This window comes from Prunus dulcis, unplaced genomic scaffold (assembly GCF_902201215.1).
Source record: "Prunus dulcis unplaced genomic scaffold, ALMONDv2, whole genome shotgun sequence".
Classification (NCBI taxonomy): Eukaryota; Viridiplantae; Streptophyta; class Magnoliopsida; order Rosales; family Rosaceae; genus Prunus; species Prunus dulcis.
Genome location: NW_023010100.1, coordinates 29,967 through 50,218, shown reverse-complemented (window position 1 = coordinate 50,218; position 20,252 = coordinate 29,967). Strand labels below are relative to the sequence as shown.

Here is a 20,252-nt window from a genome sequence, read left to right as displayed (position 1 = left end):
ACGAAATACGAGAATTAAAAGAAAATTGAGGGTACCGAACGGTATTTTACCTCGTGTAGTATGGTAGCCTTGGTTGCCGTTCAAACGCTTCGGAAATCGCCCTGATTACTGATAATTCGCGTGAAAGTCGCCTTGATTGCCGGAAACTCGCGCGAAAATCGCCTTGTTTGCCGTTAACACTCTTCGAAAATCGCCTACGCAGAGCTATCGCTTCAGTTCTCAAATGCAAAGTGAGTTTTGCGCCTGGAGCAACCTCTATTTATAGGGAGATGGCTGCAACGGTACGCCTCGGGAAACCAAACGGCTCATAATTACAGCCGTCAGACGTCGCTTCATTGGCCACGTGTCGCCCGGTGGATGGTGATGTCAGCTGCACGCCTGGTACAGAAGACGAAGCGTCTCTGCACGCCGGGTGCAGAAGGCGAAGCGTCTCCACGCGCCAGGCACGGGAAACGAAGCGTCCCTGCCTTCACCTCTCTCAGCATCGGCGACCCTTCAGATCTCAGGGGAACCTTCCACAAACAAACTTGCCGAACGGCAGGGCCTCTATGAACCCTCAGGATGGAACCAAATTCCCTTCCGAAGAACCTTCGGAAGAGAACTTGGGGGACTACTGTTTATACCGTATATTAACGACCAATGACCACCTGACACGTGGACGGAAGCGACAGCTTGACATCACATGCCCTTCGGCATGTCCCCTACCGAATCCTACACTTCCTGACGCTTTTGACCTAGGACACGCGTCATGCTCTAAACCAGCTCCCACAGTCCCACATCGGAAATATGAACATAATGCACGCCTCCCCAGGCCTATATAAGGAGACCCCTATTCCCAAAAGGAGGGGACAGAACGATCAACGGTACGCTATCGCTTGATCTGTAGTCTAATCTTTACTAAATCCGTACTTACTTAAGCATCGGAGAGCCTTCGGCCGGTACCGCACCGGTACCCCAAGGTCTTCCCGAACGTTCCCTTTTTGCAGGAACTTGATCTTCCGAAGACTAACTACCTTCCGAAGACACAATATCACTAAGTTGGGCGAACCACGTGTCAAACCACTTTTTCGCATCAACAAAGGGTATGATGAAAGAAATAACACTTGGCCTAAGATATTACCCACAAAAGAAAAATGGTAGCCTAAGCGTCACTGGGGTCGCATCATGTTCTCTCAATTCTTTGCCGTTCTCATCGTTCGTGGATTTTCTTTTTTCACTTTTTACCGTGACAAATGTGTCTTTTACCTATTGACCCAAAAAAAACGTACCTTTGCCTTTTAGACACAGCCTTTTTTATTTGGGTGGATTTGGACTATTTGTTGTTTTTTTACTGCAGACTCCCTGGTTTTTCTCCCTCGTTTGGGTCCGGACTTTGGCCCCAAAGATTGCACACAAAACCGCGTGGAAGGTAACGAATTCCACATTGCATTTGCACAATCAACACCCCCCAACACTCTGTTTCCACACACACACACAAAAAATAAAATAATAATAATAATAACAATAATAAATCTCCAAAGGCCCTGGCATTTGGATAATCTAAATTACAAGCCTACATAATAGACGGTCCAAAAGTACACACACAGGGCATGTTTGGTAGGCCTCACTATGCCTCATTGGACTGGATTGTGTTAAATAACACTTAAAACCCATGTTTGGCAAGGAAAGGGATTAACTTAAATGGGATTGCATAGTCCAACAGTGAAAAAATAACCGGACTCGCATGTCTAATCCAGTGAGCCCCAAATGCAGTTCGCAAAATAGCACCATCGCTATTTTGAACACACGAGTCCGGCTGGATTTCCTTAGGCCTTGAATCAAAACACAAACCAAATCGACAGACTCTGGCAAAACCCAATGCCCAGCGCTCCCCCTTTTCCCCCGAATTTATTCTCCTTCATGACCACCACCTGCAAGCCACACACAGACCCATCTCTCTTCGCCACCCCAACCACCCACAAAACCCAGAACCATCTCTCTTCGCCATCTCTGCCTGTACACAAGAGAACAACACGAATCATAAAAGGTGTAAGGAATTGGTAAAAGAGAAGAACCAGAAAATAAAGAAACTAGAAACAGAGAATAATGAAACCCAAAAAAAAGAAGAGAAAAGCGGTTCCAATTCGTAGAAGTTCCAAATAGAGAAAAGCTGAAAATAATGAAATTAGAAACAGAAAGAAGAAAGAAGGAAAGAAAGATAAAGAAAATGAGATCAGAAAGAAAAGAGAGAGAGAGAGAGAAGAGAGAAAGAATAAAAAAATAAAGAAGAGAGAAAAGAAAGAGAATAATGAAACCCAAAAAAAAGAAGAGAAAAGCAGTTCCAATTCGTAGAAGTTCCAAATAGAGAAAAGCTGAAAATAATGAAACCAGAAACAAAGAGAAGAAAGAAGGAAAGAAAAAGGAAGAAAAGAAAAGAAGAAAATGAGATCAGAAAGAAGAGAGAGAGGAGAGAAAGAATAAAAAAAATAAAGAATAGAGAAAAGAAGAAGAAAACGTTTCACTTTCTCACTTTAAATACAGACAATGACAACAAGCGTGGGTTTAATGAAATGATGAATTGATCAAAAAAATAAATATTATAATTTTATTTATTTATTTATAGGTTAAATTTTTTAATTAAATTTAAATATTAAATATTTATTTTTTAGTCCGACAGAGTACCAAACATAGATCTTCACTATTTTTACAATCCAACTTCTTAGTCCGACGCAGCACCAAACATAGGTCAGTACTTAATCCAGCTTAAGCCAATCCGAGCTAATCCAACATAGTCCCAGGATTTAGTCATGTCCATAACAGTCCGCCGTACCAAACGAGCCCACAAAGGAGAGGCTTGCACACATGTTCAATTGAGTGGTCCCACCCATGAAATACAAGTCCTTAATTATCACACATTTTGTCCACCTGGCTTGGGTCACCCTCCAAACAAACCCTTTCCTTGCAAGTAAATTACAAAAATAATTCTGATCAGTTGTTTTCCTCCACGTAAATAATGCATGGTCCTTGAAAAAACACAGCCATGTCTTTTAACTAAAGAGCTGAAACCTCACTCATCTCTTTCCCCAACTTCAAGCCAGTTGAACAGAGAAATTCAGAGTACACCTAAACTGCGCTTGGTTCAGTTCAACTTGGGGAAATAGATGCTCCGGGCAGATGTATATTGCTCTCCGCTTTACAGTCCTCCACAGGTCAAGTTAGTGAAGGTTGGTAGCAGCTCCAGCTCATGGCTGATCCAATACCGCAGTGCTCGAAGGCTACCCAAGGGGGTTTCTGTCAAAGCCTTGAAAGACGAGGCAGGCGGGGAAACAAGCGGTTTCCGTGGCCAGAGTTGGGATCCTGGGTCAGAAATCGAGGTTCCTTATGAACAAAGGCCGGTATGTTTTCACTTTCTCTGTGTACCTTCCGCAGCAATCCCATTTCTTCAATGGTCGACATAAATTAGATGAACTTATCCATTGAATGAGAATTCAGCAGGATCCGTTGTCTTTAGCTAGGTCCAGTTGGTAATAATCACTACCCCTCTTGAAGAAACCTTGTGACAACAAATCTAGTTTTTCAGTTTTCTTATATATATGAATCAGATAATATAAAAGAAATAACAATGAAAATTTGGCATCATGAGTAGTGAGTGAAATGCTTCATATGCTATGGAAACAATGGCTCTTATAGCCAAGTAGTACCTATGCCCACTTTAAGTCATGGGATTGAAAAGGTGTTCGAATCCCATAAGGGTAAGAGGAGGTTTTGAGGGAAAGTCAGGGCCATCCCTTATTATGCACCCCAGCAATTGGCCCAAAAAGAAAATGAACAGAAAAGGGAAAGGGAAGCAGATTCGAACAGATTCCCCCACATTATTTCTTGTAAGCAATATGTCATGAAAATTCATACTTACAGTTATTTGGTTTCATAATAGGTGAATGAGTACTCATCTCTGAAGGACGGAGTTTTATACTCGTGGGGTGAACTGGGACCTGGGCCTTTCCTCCTTCGTCTTGGAGGTTTGTGGTTGGTTACTTTCACAACTCTAGGAGTGCCTATTGCAGCTGCAAGCTTTAATCCATCAAGGGTAAGATATTGAATGTTTTAAAGTCAAAATAAAAAATATGTGGATATGGCCAGATACTTTATATAGAGTTGTAGCGTACGGAAAATAATAATAATAATTAATGTCTCGGGACCAACATATCTTTCAGAAACTAGAAGAGAAAATGTATCTCGTGCTTCCAAATGTCTAAGACTATACTCAAACGGTCAGCAAAATCACACACAGATCCGCTGGCATATTACTAAAAAAGTTAAACAAGAAGCATATATCAGCACCAGCAAGAGGTATTTCATTTGTCTTTACTCCAGTTGTTCCAACCTTGCAGGATCCTCTAAAATTTGCGCTAGCTGCTGGAACTGGAACTCTTTTTGTTGTATCGTTGATCGTCTTAAGAATTTATCTGGTACTATTTTCAGCTTACTTCATCTTATAATCACTACTGGAGTGCATGTGTGGAAGTTTGACATTGAGCAGTAGCAAAAGCTCATAGCCAAAACTTCAATATTATATGAGAAAACCACTGCATGGTCTGTTATGATACTGACAACCATGGACTAAATTCTACTGGTCACAATATATATTATTTGTTTCCAGTCCCCAAATACAAGAGAACATACTTGTTTAATGTACAGGTTCCCCAGTATGTAAGGATTCCATGAAACAAATGCACGGCACTCCCAAAAATAATAGCAATGGGGACTTCAAAGCAATTTTCATGCATGATATTTGTTTGATACACCGCTTGATGTAGAATTTTTAACGAAAGTAAACCATATTATTATTCCTATTGCAGGGATGGAGTTATGTTGGTGATCGACTACTATCAGCAGTCATACCTTACGAAGAGAGTGGCTGGTATGATGGACAAATGTGGGTAAAGCCACCTGAGGTTAGCACCCTTAACCTCATCCTTTCTCAGTTAATAAGAAACAAGGATGAAATCGTCTTGGACAAGTTAGCCTTCCAAGTTCAATCACATCTTATTCAAGTATTCAACTGAAACAGGCTAAGTAGAATAATCAGTAAATGATAAAATTCATTCAAAAGAATTAACTAATCACATGAGGCTTGATGTTTATGCATATATTGCCTCTCTACATCAAAACCTCGAAATTATGATTACGCTGTGGACACGAATTTGTGGCATATCATTAGAGCTTAATACTGAAACAAGGTTTCTGATAGTCGACGGTGTTTATGTGTGTGGTGTATATGTGCAAATGCATGTCATGGAGAATAATCTATGAGATATTAACCAAGTATGGTTATCAGAGAAGGTGAAAATCTGAATGTATCTAAAACTGGTACACTCAGAAATTTAAACAAATAAAAAAATCAGGGTCCGTGTCCTACATAATGAGAATGAAAAGAGAAGAATCCATGAAGGTAAAAACACATCCAATTTGAACAGAAAGAAAGAAACATGTAAAACCATCTAGGCCTGTGGCAACCCATAATTTAGGCAGATATCGACAAAGCATGATGATCCTAATGAATTTCATCATTTGATTACTAAGAGAAATAAACGTCAAGTAAAAGAGAGTACTTATACTAAAATAAGTATTTCCACAATACCTGTCTTGTCACAATTCTTGTTATCCCATTGCTATGGCAGACCATTTTATCTTGTGGCCAACCACTGAATAAATGATAGCAGCATACCGAAGTGAATCTGATCATAATTTGAGACTCAGAAAAAACAAATAGGAGTTTCCCATAGTTAAGAGTTTTGCTACCATGCATAAATCAAGATCAGCTTATTTTTGGAGTTGTCCGGATGAGTGAACAGTCAGAATGAATATGGTACAGAAGGAGGGCATGAGATCAACCTTCGTCTTCCCTCTATTACCCATACAGATTAATGCAGGAATCATCTATGCGTAAGGTTTCACCACTGAAAACTGACACCTAAAATTTTTCCTGTAGGTCTTGGCTCGTGATAGACTATTGGGCTCTTACAAGGTACTAGCAACTGGAACTTGAAATGCATGCCAACTATCAATATACATCCCAGAGAAGGATGCGTGCATGCTAAACAAAGTTATTTTGAGGTGGAAGAAAAACAAAATGCACAGATGCACACACCTTAGTTTTCAAGGCACTACAAAAGATGTGAGCTGCCATGTATAAACTTCATCCTTAGAATTATGAGATTCATATGAAAAATTGAAAATTTATGCAAGCAGGTTAAACCCGTCATCAAATTGCTGAAACAGACTCTAGTTGGAACAGGGGCATTACTTGTCACAGGAGTGTTGCTGTTTATCTTTGCTACACCGGTGGAGGATTTCATTCACACCACATTTGGCATAAAAGATAACTCATCAAATGTTTCCGCCTCAAAGATCAGCACAAAGTTCAACATAAGGTTTTATAGATAAATAGAGATTGCAACCCTCTGATCAATTATTTACATATAAGTTTTTTTCTACTTTGTTCTCCAATGTTACTTAATCTTGCAGAAAAGAGGAGTTGCTAAAATTGCCTACGGACGTGAGGTCTGATGATGATCTAGCAGCAGCCGCTGCTGAGGCTGCTGATGGAAGACCAGTCTACTGCAGAGATAGGTTTTATCGTGCATTAGCTGGTGGGCAGTACTGCAAATGGGAGGATCTACTTAAGTGATGGGCAAAAGACAAAGGAAAAGAATAATTCTTCATATCATAATATACAAAATTGTTTTACAAACTAAAGTAGTGGCCGGCAAGGCAATGCAATATCCATTAAGGAAAATCCACTAGCACTGGCAAATACATGGGGGGAGGGAGGGGGTAGTGTGATATGGTGGCATGCCATCTTAGTCACCACCTAATTTTATAAAACAAATTCTGTAAAAGCATTTGACAAATAGAATTTTCTCTACAACTATGCTCTGTAATTTGTACACTTAAACGGCAAAAATGTAAGGTTCTATCTCATTGTATTAGGAGAACAAATTATTAGAAAATCCGAGATAAAAGCATGAAAGAATGAAGTGATGTAGAACCCACACGCATATATAAGGTGATGTGTCAAAAATTGAGCATATCATGTCTGATTTACTACTTTGCTGTACATTATGCAATTAATGGAAGAGGAAAAATTACCAACTTTTCAAAGAAGATAGTAACTATATATGATAAACATGTGGAACCATGTAAAATTAAAAACCAGGAATATACATATATATCATAGCTACGTGAGACACATCAAAATACCATTGATTCGCTTCCGCATTATCTACTACCACCTCAACACTTTTAGCCAAATGAACTTCCTGAAAAAGAAGATATAAGTCTTCAATCTCAAGACTGATGAAGTTGAGATAATGCACACTCTCCATGCCTAAACAGAAACTCCTGAGAACAGCTTCCGGACAACAGCTGCAGGAACAACTAGACAGTCCTAAATATCCAAATGATAATCTTTACAAGTCTTGATAGCAGGATGAAAGGTCATCTTCTTCAACACCAATCACTGCCAGCCATACTTGGTATCCAAACAACCTTGATTAGTGGGGTTTGCATGAAATCAACAACAGAGCCTCTGAAGTCAGAAATCAAGCACTCTACCACGGCAGATAGCTCAGCCAAATTAGTGTGAAGCCACAAGCAATATCCCTTACAAACAAGTTTGTAGCACCGATTGCAAGCTCTAAAGTCTAAATAGCCGTACTTCAAAAAGATGCCAAGAGCCATTTGTGATCATGAATGCTAATTGCTACACCAAATTATAGTGTATGAGAGCCCCAAATGATATCTCTCCCAAAAAAGTTCCGCAAAGGCTAGACAATTGACCTTCGACTGTATGCTATCATCATGGTGAAAACTAATAACAGGATACAGGACCATTGCTTTTGCACTAATTGCAGATGTGTAAGCAATCTGACACACTGATTAGAGCAAGCAAAATCAACGATGAATCCTTGGATCTCAGAAAAGAGGCATTTACCATGCAAGAGAGCTGTAGAACCCATGGCGTGTAGTTCCCCAACTAGTGTACGTCCTAAACAAGTCTTTTGCACCAATTGAGAAATTTAAAAATCCGTTTGTCAACAACATCCCTGAATACACTTTTCCTTCTTTTTGCATCTTCAAGATCCAAAGTTCTATATGCAAGAGCAAGAAGATACATTGCAGGATGGAGTCTCCTGCATATACCAAAAAATGGATAGTAAGTGTATTTCAAAAGGTATTAAAGCACCAAAATGGACTAATAGAGGGATAATATACAAAAGAGCTCCCTGAAAATAATAAACATCTAAAGACAACACCATTAATCACAATGCTGGCTTTTGACAAGAAACACAAAAAGCAAATTTTAATAAAAATAAATAAAAACACTAAATTTGAAAATAAATTCTGAGGTTTCACTGTGAACACATTTTTCAAGCCATTATAAGATTCACCAGATCTCATTTTATTTTTTTTTCAACCCTTAACACACAGTTTGGAACCAGATGGAAAAAGGGTTCACCTCATTTGCAATTGAATTCATTGAATTAATTTGTAATGAATTATTATGCTTAGAACCAAACATCAAACGTCATGTGTTCCAAACTCATTAAATTACAGTATAAGTTAATCTAATTCACACAAATTGAACATAAATGCCAAACAAGTTCAAAATTAAAATTCCTGTTCTATTTAGTAAAGTAATTAAACACTAGAGTTGAGAAAAACTGTGAATAATGAAAAAGAGCTCAACCTCAAAGCACATGACCTACTTACTGTTCAAATTGTTTGCCCGCATCAAAGCCATCCCAATACCGTTGTGATGGCAACATCCGGCCTTTCTTATCTCTGCCAAATGTTTCAATATACCAACCACCTATATCATGCATGCCACAGCGAGGCTCAAACAGCCAAAATCTGTTCGCATAAGCTAGTTATGAAAACTATTTAATGTTACAATCTGTTGGACTAATCTCATATGATATACATAGGACTAACAGGATTACTCTAACCAACAATTTTTGGGTAGCTTACGTAAAACAGTCTCACTTGAGAACATAGAAGTAGATTTATAACTATGAAAGTGATATCACATTACTCTAAGTAAACTGAAGAAGAAAAAAAGGAACCACATAAAGAATAACAATGGTAGTAAAATGTCTGCATGTTTTGATAAACATTGCAAACAATTGTCTGGTGATGCCAAAACTATCAAATTTAACACACAATTATGAAGAGAAAGAAATTACGCATGACAAAGCCATAGCATGCTCTTGCAATGAAGAAAGAACATGGAGGCATATTTACATGAAAATAAAGTATCAGAATGAATCCTTTACTGAAATTAAAGTGAAGCTTTCATACAGATGTCGCATCTTACTTGCTTGGTGGTAACCGGGCTCTACTGCATCTACACTCACAAACAGAAACCTTTTCTCCCAATTCATACCAAAACATGTGTTTCACCTGTTAAGAATAACTAATTTGAAAATAGTCTATATATTATAAAGCACCTCTAAGGCAAATATAATTAGAATCACACAAACAGAAATATGTCACTGACAATAACAAAATTTCAGGCTGGCAGTAATGGTGACCAGTAATGGTTCTTAACAAGATGCTTCATGCAATGATATGCATTTGTACAAAATGAACCCGCTAGAATAAAAGTCATGTCAGAATATAATATTTATGCAGGCAATATGAGAAAAAGTTAATCATCACTAACACCAAATCCGTTTTAGTTTAAAGAACTATTGGCACTCATATTTCAGTGCAAGTGCATTTTAGAAAATGCACCACTGGTATATACAAGAAATTGCGGAGTATCATGCAGAATCTGGAACCTGCAGATTTTCCCTCTAATCAAATATGACAATATAAACTTTAAGCAAGAAATTGTATCGACAAGGATGAAAGCCAAAGAGCATAAGAACTTAAGAAAACCAGGTTTACAAACCAGCAATGTTCTATGCTTCATAATCACATGGGTTTTGGTACCACTGCTATTGTAGACAAGGCAAGACCCTTCTTCTGAGCTAGTCCCTAATCCGGTTATAGTTCCCAATAGAATTCTTGATCCAACGGCAGCACCTGAAAAAGAATCTTCAGTAAACCCTTCGCTGGTATGGACAGGATTTTCATTAGAGCTCAGAAATACACGAATGTGATCAGACTCTTCATTCTGCATCCCATCAGAGTAGCTTTTTGGAGGGGCTCTGGTGGCCGTAGCAACCACCCTCCCAGATATATGCAATTCTAAATCTTTATATGCATCTGATGTTTCATCTGTAACATCCCAGGTTCGCACATGAGCATTTCCAGCATCATCAACACCACCAGAATTCATGCAGATGCTCAAGTCCTGAACAGGTTGACAAATCCCCAAACCCGCAGATGTGGTATAACTTAATTTCTTATTGCTGTAAGATGATAACTCTGGAACTATATTGACCAGGCAGACCATCCCAAAAAGATCACGGCCTGAAACCAAATGCAGCACCTCTGGAGTTTCATACATAGATCTCTCTTCAGCTTCAAAGCAGTCAGGAAGAAGGTCCATAGACTCAATTAGAGGGCCATAGTACGCCGCATGTATGGCTGAATAAAAATCTCCCTCAAGAACATCAAAATAACCTGTTCCAACAACCACCTTCCTCTCTGACAGCACATCATTTATAGCAAGTCTATACCACTTCAACCATTCAACGACTTCCATCCGCTTATATGTAGTTAGATGACGCTTGTACATGTGCAATGTCATGCCGCACCCAGAATTTTTCTGCATCAAATTTCTCTGAGATAACAGGTCCCTGTCATAATGGGCCCTCTTTTCGCAATCTGAAAGAATCTGCAATCCATTATCGATAGTGCAGTCAGGTCAGAATACCTGTATTTGCCTTGTAATTTGTAAATTCCTCTTTGGATGATTGCTCATAGAAGGGTAAATACCTACGATCTTATTCAAAGAAGAAAGCCTATTGTTTGGATCACTTTCTTAGTGTATCATGTGCAAAGAAGATACTGAGGGTATTGACCATATTTTCCTTCATTGTTCCATTGCTTTAGACTACGGCACAAGCTATTTAGGAAAGACAGGATAAATTGGATAATTTCATTTTTGTCTGTCCCTTTGTTTGCTAAGAGACTTTTTTCTTTTGGTGGAGGCAAAAAGAGGTCAATTTTCTATTTGTCGCCTCTCCCATTTTAATGGTTGAGATACCAAAAGTTTTATTCTTTCTTACAAAACAAACTGAAGTGGCAATTTATATGGTACATTTCCTACAGCCTACAAAGACTAATGTGATACCCACAGCATGCCACAGATAAGCTGCAGTGTCAGTTGGTACACGGAAATTGCAGTAAACATCCTATTTGTTCTTCTAAGAATCCAAGCAATAAAGTTCTCCCAAACATAAGTTTTTTAATCTAGCTATAATACAAACCCCAATTCCTTTTTCACTAATCCAATTATAAATATCAAGACCTTTTTTTCTTTTGAATGAAAATTTAAGTATAATCACTTCCCAAACCATGTAATGTTCATTCATCATAACCAAAAAAAGTAGATGAAAAAGAGTTTAAAATCGAATATTAAAATCAGATAATTGAAGACAACCTCATAGGCGGCGAGGATTTGCACGAATCTGCGGCAAGCATCGGAATCGTTCTCGGACTCGGCGAGGTCCGGATGAGTCTGTTTCGCCAATTTGTGGAAAGAAGCTTTGATTTCGGCAAATGAGCTGGTTTCTGAAACGCCTAAGACCTCATAGGCGTTCTCTGATGTGAACTCGGCCCGAGCTGACTCGGTTCTGCTACTGAACCACCGAGTTCCCGTACTCTGATCGAAGATAAATAAGAGATAACACCTTGGATTTGGTCGAACTGAGAGCAGAGGAAAAGGACGACGGCGAAGCAAATCTCCGGGATGAGAAGCCATTTTTTAATTTTTTACTTATTTATTTGGAAATTTTGGAAATGGTGGAGCTGCTGAGACATTGAGCGAGGAACAGTGAAGGTGCGGTTTGGGGAGTCACACTGAAACTGAGGAGTGTATGGAAGTTGACAGGTGCCGCTCGCTACGCGTTCGTTAGAGAAAGTGAATGGTCCGGTCTTGACACGTGTTATCATTGACGACATTTTTTAAGAACTCACTCCGATGACATTTTTTAAGAACTCACTCCCCGTTTTCTCCTCTCTTTTTTTCTGTGTTTTTCGTTGTTCATATCTCCAGTGATGTTGGTCACTCACTCCAATTAGGGGGCGATGGGGTGGGGTTGGTCTGTGTCGGGATTAATTTATAACGTATTTGGGGGTTGATCGAGGGTGGTGGATGGGTGGCTACGGGAATGTGTTTATACCCTAATTTCTCCCCTTAGGCCCCACAAAGAGGGATGACTTGGCTAGGCCCATAAGGCCCAAAGGCCGTGATTTGAAACCTCTGCCCAAGTTTTCGATCCAGCCCAGTGCGGGGATTGATTATGTCAGTGACCTGGCAATATTATACATACCTGTTAACACGACACGAATTCGCAAAAAAATTTCAGTATTTGGGTCCGAGTTATCGTGTGGTTAAACTAACGGGTCGTGTTGTGTAAATTTGCAAATACCCATTAACCCGTTAAGCTTAGGGCCATTTTTGTAAATTTATATAATTCTTCCTTTTTTTTTCTTTTTTTTCAATCTCTTTCTTCTCTTTCTCCCCCATTCCCCAACTCTCCCGCTGTCTTTCTCTTTAAGTTTCTTCTCTCTTCATTAATTTTCTCATAAACCAAACATAGCTTTCTTTTCTTCTCTCTCTCTCTCTCTCTCTCCCTCTCTCTCTCTCCCTCCTCCTTCTTCAGCTAACCCTCTCTCTCACTGGTTGTGTCATTAATGGAAGTTTATGAATTGGGGAAGGAGGATAGAAAGAGGAAAAGGTGTGGTTTTGTACGTGGTTTTTTTTTTTTTTTTCATTTTCATTTTTTTTTTTTGGTTTTAATTCTTAACGAATGAAACGGATCGTGCCGTGTGATTCGCAAATTGTAACAGGTCGTGTTCGTGTTTGACATTTTTCACTAGTTTTCTTATCGTGTCGTGTTAGCCTGTTAAGAAAAGCGGATTGACACGAACACTGCAAATAAGACACGAATGCTGTTGGCGTGACTTGTGGATATTGACTTACTTTCCTTACACACCAAGAATTCCTATTATAATTGTAATTGATTTACTTTAATTCCTGATTTCCTACTGCAAATAGATTTAGGAATTTATTATTTACTTGCCCATTCAGGTTTCGTTGTATTATAAATATGACCTCCTACAAGGAGAAGAATATACAGAAAATTCCCACAAACAAATATTCTCTCATAGTTTTCATATTTTAGCATGGTATTAGAGCAGCGATCTTGGAATTGCTGACTCTAGTTTCAAACCCCCGCCGCTGCTATGGGGGTTGATGATTTTTTCAACCCTCATGGAGGTAGCACCACCGACTCCTTCTCTCATTCTCCACCAACCATCGTTGAGTTGAGTGCCCAGATGGCTCCGCTTCTACAGATGCAGACTTTGACCCCGAACCCGATCCAGAATCAGGATCCTCTTTTGACGACCCCGACCCCGACCCCGACTATGACGACGACGACCCCGACCCCGACTCCGAAGACGACCCCGACCCCCACTCCGATGATGACCCCAACCCCGAATTTGTCTCTGATTCAGACCCTGATCCCGATTTCGACTCCGACTCCGGCCCCGACTCAGGCTCAGATTCCGATCCCAATTCCTACTCAACCTGTATCCTATGCATCTTCCGCTGCACAGATTATGACTTCTAGACTAACGACCCCGACACATGGACCAGATTGCGCATATTGTGGTGATCCGAGACACACTTGTGAGACTTGTTTTAAATCGCATGGCTACCCCAATTGGTGGGCTACTCTTATAGATCGAGGACAATGCAATATGACCAGTAATGGTACTGGTTATGGATTCCATACTTCCGATAAGATTGATTCCAAGAGCTGGATAATTGATTCCGGTGCAACTGATCATATGACGTTTGATCCTGATGATTTTCTGAATACTACACAACCTCGACGAACCTGTATTGCAAATGCCAATGGTGTTACTTATCCTGTGACAGGGGCTGGCACTGTTGCACTCTCATCCTCTCTCACACTGTCTAATACTTTACTTGTTCCATCTTTATCCACTAAATTGTTGTCAGTTAGTCAGCTTACTGAACAATTGAATTGTTGTGTACTCATTTACCCGAGTTTTTGTTTGCTTCAGGATATTCACACTAAGGAGATTCTTGGTCGTGGTACTAAGAGAGGGGGGCTATATTATGTCGATGACTTCAGTCCCGGCATGGCTAACAGCGTGACACATCCCTTTGATAGCAAACAAAAGCAAATCTGGTTGTGGCACCGTCGATTGGGACATCCGTCTTTTAGTTATATGAAGCATCTTATACCAGATTTATTCTCAGGTTTCAAGGACTCCGACTTCACATGTGATACTTGTATTTTGGCCAAGAGTCACCGTGTGCCCTACCCGTTGAGTACGAACAAGTGTACTACTCCATTTACGTTAATTCATTCTGATGTCCGGGGACCTTCTCCTATCACTGCTCCTTCTGGTGTTCGATGGTTTGTCACATTCATCGATGATTGTACACGGATGACATGGCTTTATTTGCTGAAGAATAAAAACGAAGTGTTTTCCTGTTTTCAGTCCTTCCACAAACAGATGAAAACTCAGTTTAATGCTCAAATCCAGATTCTTCGCTCAGACAATGGTGGAGAATTTGTCAATCATGACTTTCAGACTTACTTCCAACAACATGGAATTATCCATGAGACGACTTGTCCTCAGACACCACAACAAAATGGTGTTGCTGAACGAAAGAATCGACATCTTCTTGAAACCGCCCGAGCACTTCTGATTGGCGCTCATGTTCCTCGCCATCACTGGGATGATGCTATTGTCACCGCAGTTCATCTGATCAACCGCATGCCTTCTGGTGTACTGACCTTTAAAACTCCCTTACAGGTGCTTGCACAACACAGACCTCTGCCTTCTGTTTTGGTACTCACACCCCGAATCTTTGGATGTGTGGCTTTCGTTCATCTCCACAAAAATCAACGTAGCAAACTTGATCCATGTGCGCTTCGTTGTGTTTTTGTGGGTTATGCCACTCATCAGAAAGGCTACCGCTGTTATCACCCTCCTACCCAACGAACCTATGTCACTTTGGATGTGACCTTTCTGGAATCTGAGCTGTTCTTCCATGACCCATCATCCAATTCTACACTTCAGGGGGAGATACGAAGTGAAGAGCAGAATTGGAGCAACTTGGAAAATAAAGAAATTCTCCTTTGTACATAAATGATTGATCATTCCGAGTCTGGAGCACGAGATTACTCTCTGTCGAAAAGCGACCAATCGCCCATTCATAGCGATCAATTGCCTGACCCACCTGATCCATGCGAAGATATTTCTGATCCGAGTCTCACACCTACAGACAATACAGAACAACAAGATGAAGACCCCCCCTCTAACTCAACAGTACCAACAGACCAATCTCCTGAGAATATCCTTGAGGTAACTACTCCTACTAGACTTGTGCATTTAGATGATAAAACTATTGGATATCAATTACCTTTCAGGCAAAATCGTGGGAAACCACCAAACCGTTATTCACCTGATATTGGCAAGACATCCAAGTATCCAATTGCAAATCATGTATCCACTGAGAAGCTGTCTGAACCACTCAAGGCTTTTGTGCATCAGTTGTCTGCTATCCATATTCCAACCAAGGTCTCTGAAGCATTGAAAGATCCTAAGTGGGTCCAAGCTATAAAAGAGGAGATGAAAGCCCTTGAGAAAAATCAGACTTGGACATTGGAGACTATACCCCGAGGAAAAAAGACTATCGGATGTAGATGGGTGTTTACTATAAAACACAATGCAGATGGATCTATCGAGCGATACAAGGCAAGACTTGTGGCAAAAGGGTACACACAGACCTATGGTATAGACTATGAAGAAACCTTTGCTCCAGCTGCAAAGTTAAACACCGTCAGAGTCTTATTGTCCCTTGCAGCTAATTTGGATTGGCCACTACACCAGTTTGATGTAAAGAATGCTTTTCTACATGGCGAACTCACGGAGGAGGTGTACATGGACATTCCTCCTGGATATAATACTACTCAGACTGGAACAGTTTGCAGGTTACGAAAAGCATTGTATGGATTGAAACAATCACCACGTGCATGGTTTGGACGGTTCACCATGGCAATGAAGAACAATGGTTTCAAACAGTGCAACTCAGATCATACTCTGTTCTTGAAACATCGAAAAGGGAAGGTAACAGCATTAATAATCTATGTTGATGATATGATTATTACTGGGAATGATAAACAGGAAATATCACAGCTACAAGACTATCTGGCTACGGAGTTTGAGATGAAGGATCTAGGTGGACTCAAGTATTTTTTTGGGAATTGAGGTGGCTCGATCGCAGCAAGGCATATTTCTCTCTCAAAGGAAATATGTCTTAGACTTGTTGACAGACACAGGAATGCTAGATTGTAAACCTGCGGACACTCCTATTGTTCAGAATCATCATCTTGGAGAATATCTGGATCAAGTTCCAACTAACAAAGAAAGATACCAAAGGTTAGTGGGAAGATTGATCTATTTGTCACATACTCGACCAGACATTGCTTATGCGGTGAGCGTTGTCAATCAATTTATGCACTCTCCAAGTGAAGACCATATGAATGCAGTTCTTCGGATACTTAGATATTTGAAGTCTGCACCTGGAAAAGGACTTATGTTCTCAAAGCATGGTCATCTAAATATTGATGGTTATTCATATGCAGATTGGGCAGGTAATGTAACAGATAGAAAATCCACATCGGGTTACTTCACATTCGTGGGAGGTAATTTGGTGACATGGAGAAGCAAGAAACATAATGTAGTAGCTTTATCCAGTGCAGAAGCCGAGTTCAGAGGCATGACTAAAGGGATTTGTGAACTTCTTTGGTTAAGAAAGTTGCTTACTGAACTTGGGTATAAACCTACATCCACAATGAATCTCTTTTGTGACAACAAGGCTGCTATAGCCATTGCACAGAATCCGGTTCAGCATGATCGTACTAAACATGTTGAGGTGGATCGACACTTCATCAAACAAAAGCTTGAGGCTAAAGTGTTTCAATTCCCTTTTGTGAAATCCGAGGATCAATTGGCGGATATGTTGACAAATGCGATTTCTAGTAAAGCATTCCACAATTCACTAGATCAGTTGGGCATTGGCGACATCTATGCACCAACGTGAGGGGGAGTGTTGGCGTGACTTGTGGATATTGACTTATTACACACCAAGAATTCCTATTATAATTGTAATTGATTTACTTTAATTCCCGATTTCCTACTGCAAATGATTTATGAATTTATTATTTACTTGCCCATTCATGTTTCGTTGTATTATAAATATGACCTCCTACAAGGAGAAGAATGCACATAAAATTCCCACAAACAAATATTCTCCCATAGTTCTTATATTTTAGCAAATGTCAGGTATTCCACGGCACAATATAAAAAATGATGTCGATCATTAAAAGCATCTCTAAAAAAAATGCAAAATGACGTATGTATATTTTGCCTACTCTTTCGAAGAAGAAAATGCTTATAGAACACATCAAACATAATTTGCCTACTCATTACACTCTTGGTGATGCTCTATAAAACAAAAATTAGTATCTCGCAACTTCACGAATCATTTTTGTGATGAAAACCCGATGTAACTTGATATAAATGAATTAGGTTATACATTCAATTTTGGGCTGCAGTTGGGAACTTCAGTCACATCGTTCTAAATATAATAAATAATCCATATTAATTTCATAATATCATTTACTTCGAGGTAGTTGATGAAATTGAAAGACAAGACAAGACTATCTAATTAAATTACCAACAAGAGAAGACAAGACTGTCCATCTGGTATAATGGTAGCTATTTGTTTCTCTTGTCACTACAAAATAATGCAGCTAGATAACAATGGACCTCCTTTATTATTATAATAGTAAATTTAGTCATGAATGGCAAATAATCAATCCTAATCTTCCGTTTGAATTATGAAATATTTAATAATTTGTGTAGCTATACTATTACTGGTTTCAATAAATAATAGTGCCACAACACCAGCAAACAGATGGTTGTCGGGAAATGGAAAGGTACAGAAATATTGTTTGCTTCAACCCACATGACATGTGTGACAAATTCAAGTCACAAGGGCTTTCATCTTTGTATCTATCTTACTCGAGACAATTCAAATATTTCTTATAAAGAATCGTGGCATTATTCAATTCTCCACAGTATAAGCTACAGATATATAATTGAATGTTTGTGTATTATAATTCAAGCGGTTAAGAAATTATATCTGTGATAAAATTTTACGTTTAAAAATTTCGTCTTCTAATATTACTTGTATTTAAAAAAAATACACTGAATTTTTATTTCGTAGGTTTAGATAGTCGTAGTTCCCAACCAACGGATGAGATTGACTGATAGAGCATTATCCCCTCTTATCTGCTTTACTTTAATAATCAGACCACCATGCACGCTGACTGCCCTAATAAATCCGCTGGTCTGCAGCTGGAGTGTTGGAGAAGGCAACAAAGCTGCAGCACAAACAGGGTAACAAGGACGCTTCCCTTTTTCTAAAGATAGAGATAAGAGTAATCACACCCGACGCTTGTCATTTATTTTTGCCTTAATTACTTTCCTTATCTCACCAGTTTGTTCCTTTATTTTTATATCCAATCTCGCTGTCCATTTCCACTATGGGGTGCACGTGACCTTTAGGTCCACAATGGCATAAATTCAGAGCTAAAATATGCAAAAAAAAATTAGTAGAATTATGTTTGTTAGGTCAGTTAATTATGACAATGAGCTTGTTTTTTTGCAACAAAATTGAATCCATCTCTTTATAAATTTGATTATTAGATAGGTTTAATTGTAGCAATGATTCTTGAATTATTCTCATACTTATATTTTGGTCACTCAACTCCAAAAATAGTTTCAAAAGTCCCCCAATTATGTATCATATTGCACTACTCTTCTGTCAAGTATGTTTATTTTTCCGTTAAATTTATAGATAAACTTGAAAATTCATTCCAAATGCTTATAAAAATGAAATAACAAAAAATAATTAAATTAAACTAAAATAAAATAAAGAAAAAGGAAAGCGAAATTAAGGGAAAGACAACTCAATTGTTTCTCCTCTTCTTTACCCAGCACTGTAAACCATCAACCATATACATCCATAAATGTAAAATCACAGTTAGTAATTACCCATAAAAGAGAGAGAGAGAGAGAGAGAATTGGGGATGGGTGCCAGCGTGATAGAGAGAGACGGATTGGGGTTGGGAGGAATTGGAGGAGGATGGTGTGGGTTGTGGAAATGGAAGAAGGGGAAGGTTGTGGATGAATTGCTGAATTTATTCTATTTTTTTTTATAGAAAAAGCTACAAACTTGACAATAAGTATAAATAGTGCAATACCACATATAATTGGGGGATCTTTAAAATTATTTTTAGAATTGAATGACTAAAATATAACTGCGATTATAATTCAAGTATCATTTCTACAATTAAGCCTATTAAACAAATGGCCAATCTCTATATCTTTTTAACAATGAAAAAATGAACAATAAACGAACCCGTGAGTGAGATTTCTTGTCTTGGTTGTTTATTACGTGTGTGGTGGGAAAGGTTTGCGTTGGTTGGCGTACTCGCTAAAGACTCAACCACCCAAAGACAAAACTTTGATAGAATTATGTACAACACAAATAATTAATTAAGTTGTAACCCTAAAAAAAAAAAAGATAATGATTACCCAACTCTAATTTTATCAACTTACACTCTTTTTTTAATTATAAAATAGAGTATAAGTGGATAAAATTGAAATCAGGAAATTATCATTAGAAAGAAACACAACCCACCTGCTGTGTCATAAAATCACTTAAAGTGATTATTTAAATAAATGATTCTGTAAAAATAATTATTGATCTTTCCAGAATCAGTTTTAAACGAAACTTAATTATCAATAAAGAGTATAGAAAGAGAGTAGATAGAGTATACCAAAGAGACACCCGTGGACCCAAAACACCTCAAAATTCAACAATTTTTTGACATTATATGCAGTGTAGCTCAACAATCTGTGATGAAATTGAAAAGTTTGGATTGTAGTTCGGAAATTGGGTAATTGGTTGTGCATAA

General features: G+C 38.8%; 2 protein-coding genes across 4 annotated transcripts; one reads left to right on the top strand and one right to left on the bottom strand.

Moving 5' to 3' along the window:
* Positions 1-2,991: 2,991 nt before the first annotated feature.
* LOC117612885 (protein CONSERVED IN THE GREEN LINEAGE AND DIATOMS 27, chloroplastic-like) lies at positions 2,992-6,963 on the top strand. Of its 2 annotated transcripts, XM_034341520.1 has the most exons (7): positions 2,994-3,374; positions 3,914-4,066; positions 4,371-4,448; positions 4,839-4,934; positions 5,972-6,007; positions 6,232-6,413; positions 6,508-6,960. In XM_034341520.1, exons 1-7 carry the CDS (start codon positions 3,141-3,143, stop codon positions 6,668-6,670), a joined length of 942 nt encoding a protein of 313 aa, XP_034197411.1. In that variant the 5' UTR covers positions 2,994-3,140; the 3' UTR covers positions 6,671-6,960. The 2 variants fall into 2 exon arrangements, with proteins under 2 accessions (XP_034197412.1, XP_034197411.1); XM_034341521.1 differs by lacking the exon at positions 5,972-6,007 and having other exon boundaries at positions 2,992-3,374; positions 6,508-6,963.
* A 146-nt stretch (positions 6,964-7,109) lies between these two features.
* LOC117612884 lies at positions 7,110-12,284 on the bottom strand. 2 transcript variants are annotated; one of them, XM_034341517.1, is made up of 5 exons: positions 11,597-12,284; positions 9,938-10,828; positions 9,359-9,444; positions 8,755-8,895; positions 7,110-8,174 (listed from the first exon to the last, which is right to left on the bottom strand). In XM_034341517.1, exons 1-5 carry the CDS (start codon positions 11,915-11,917, stop codon positions 8,030-8,032), a joined length of 1,584 nt encoding a protein of 527 aa, XP_034197408.1. In that variant the 5' UTR covers positions 11,918-12,284; the 3' UTR covers positions 7,110-8,029. The 2 variants fall into 2 exon arrangements, with proteins under 2 accessions (XP_034197408.1, XP_034197410.1); XM_034341519.1 differs by lacking the exon at positions 7,110-8,174 and having other exon boundaries at positions 8,761-8,908.
* Between the last annotated feature and the right edge of the window lie 7,968 nt (positions 12,285-20,252).

Coding starts and splice junctions, on each gene's coding strand:
- LOC117612885 (XM_034341520.1), top strand. CDS start 3,141: ATGCTCCGGGCAGATGTATATTGCTCTCCGCTTTACAGTCCTCCACAG. Junction 4,067..4,370: donor CAAGCTTTAATCCATCAAGG/GTAAGATATTGA, acceptor CCAACCTTGCAG/GATCCTCTAAAATTTGCGCT. Junction 6,414..6,507: donor AGCACAAAGTTCAACATAAG/GTTTTATAGATA, acceptor TTAATCTTGCAG/AAAAGAGGAGTTGCTAAAAT.
- LOC117612884 (XM_034341517.1), bottom strand. CDS start 11,917: ATGGCTTCTCATCCCGGAGATTTGCTTCGCCGTCGTCCTTTTCCTCTG. Junction 8,896..9,358: donor GCCCGGTTACCACCAAGCAA/GTAAGATGCGAC, acceptor TTATGCGAACAG/ATTTTGGCTGTTTGAGCCTC. Junction 8,175..8,754: donor GCGGGCAAACAATTTGAACA/GTAAGTAGGTCA, acceptor TGGTATATGCAG/GAGACTCCATCCTGCAATGT.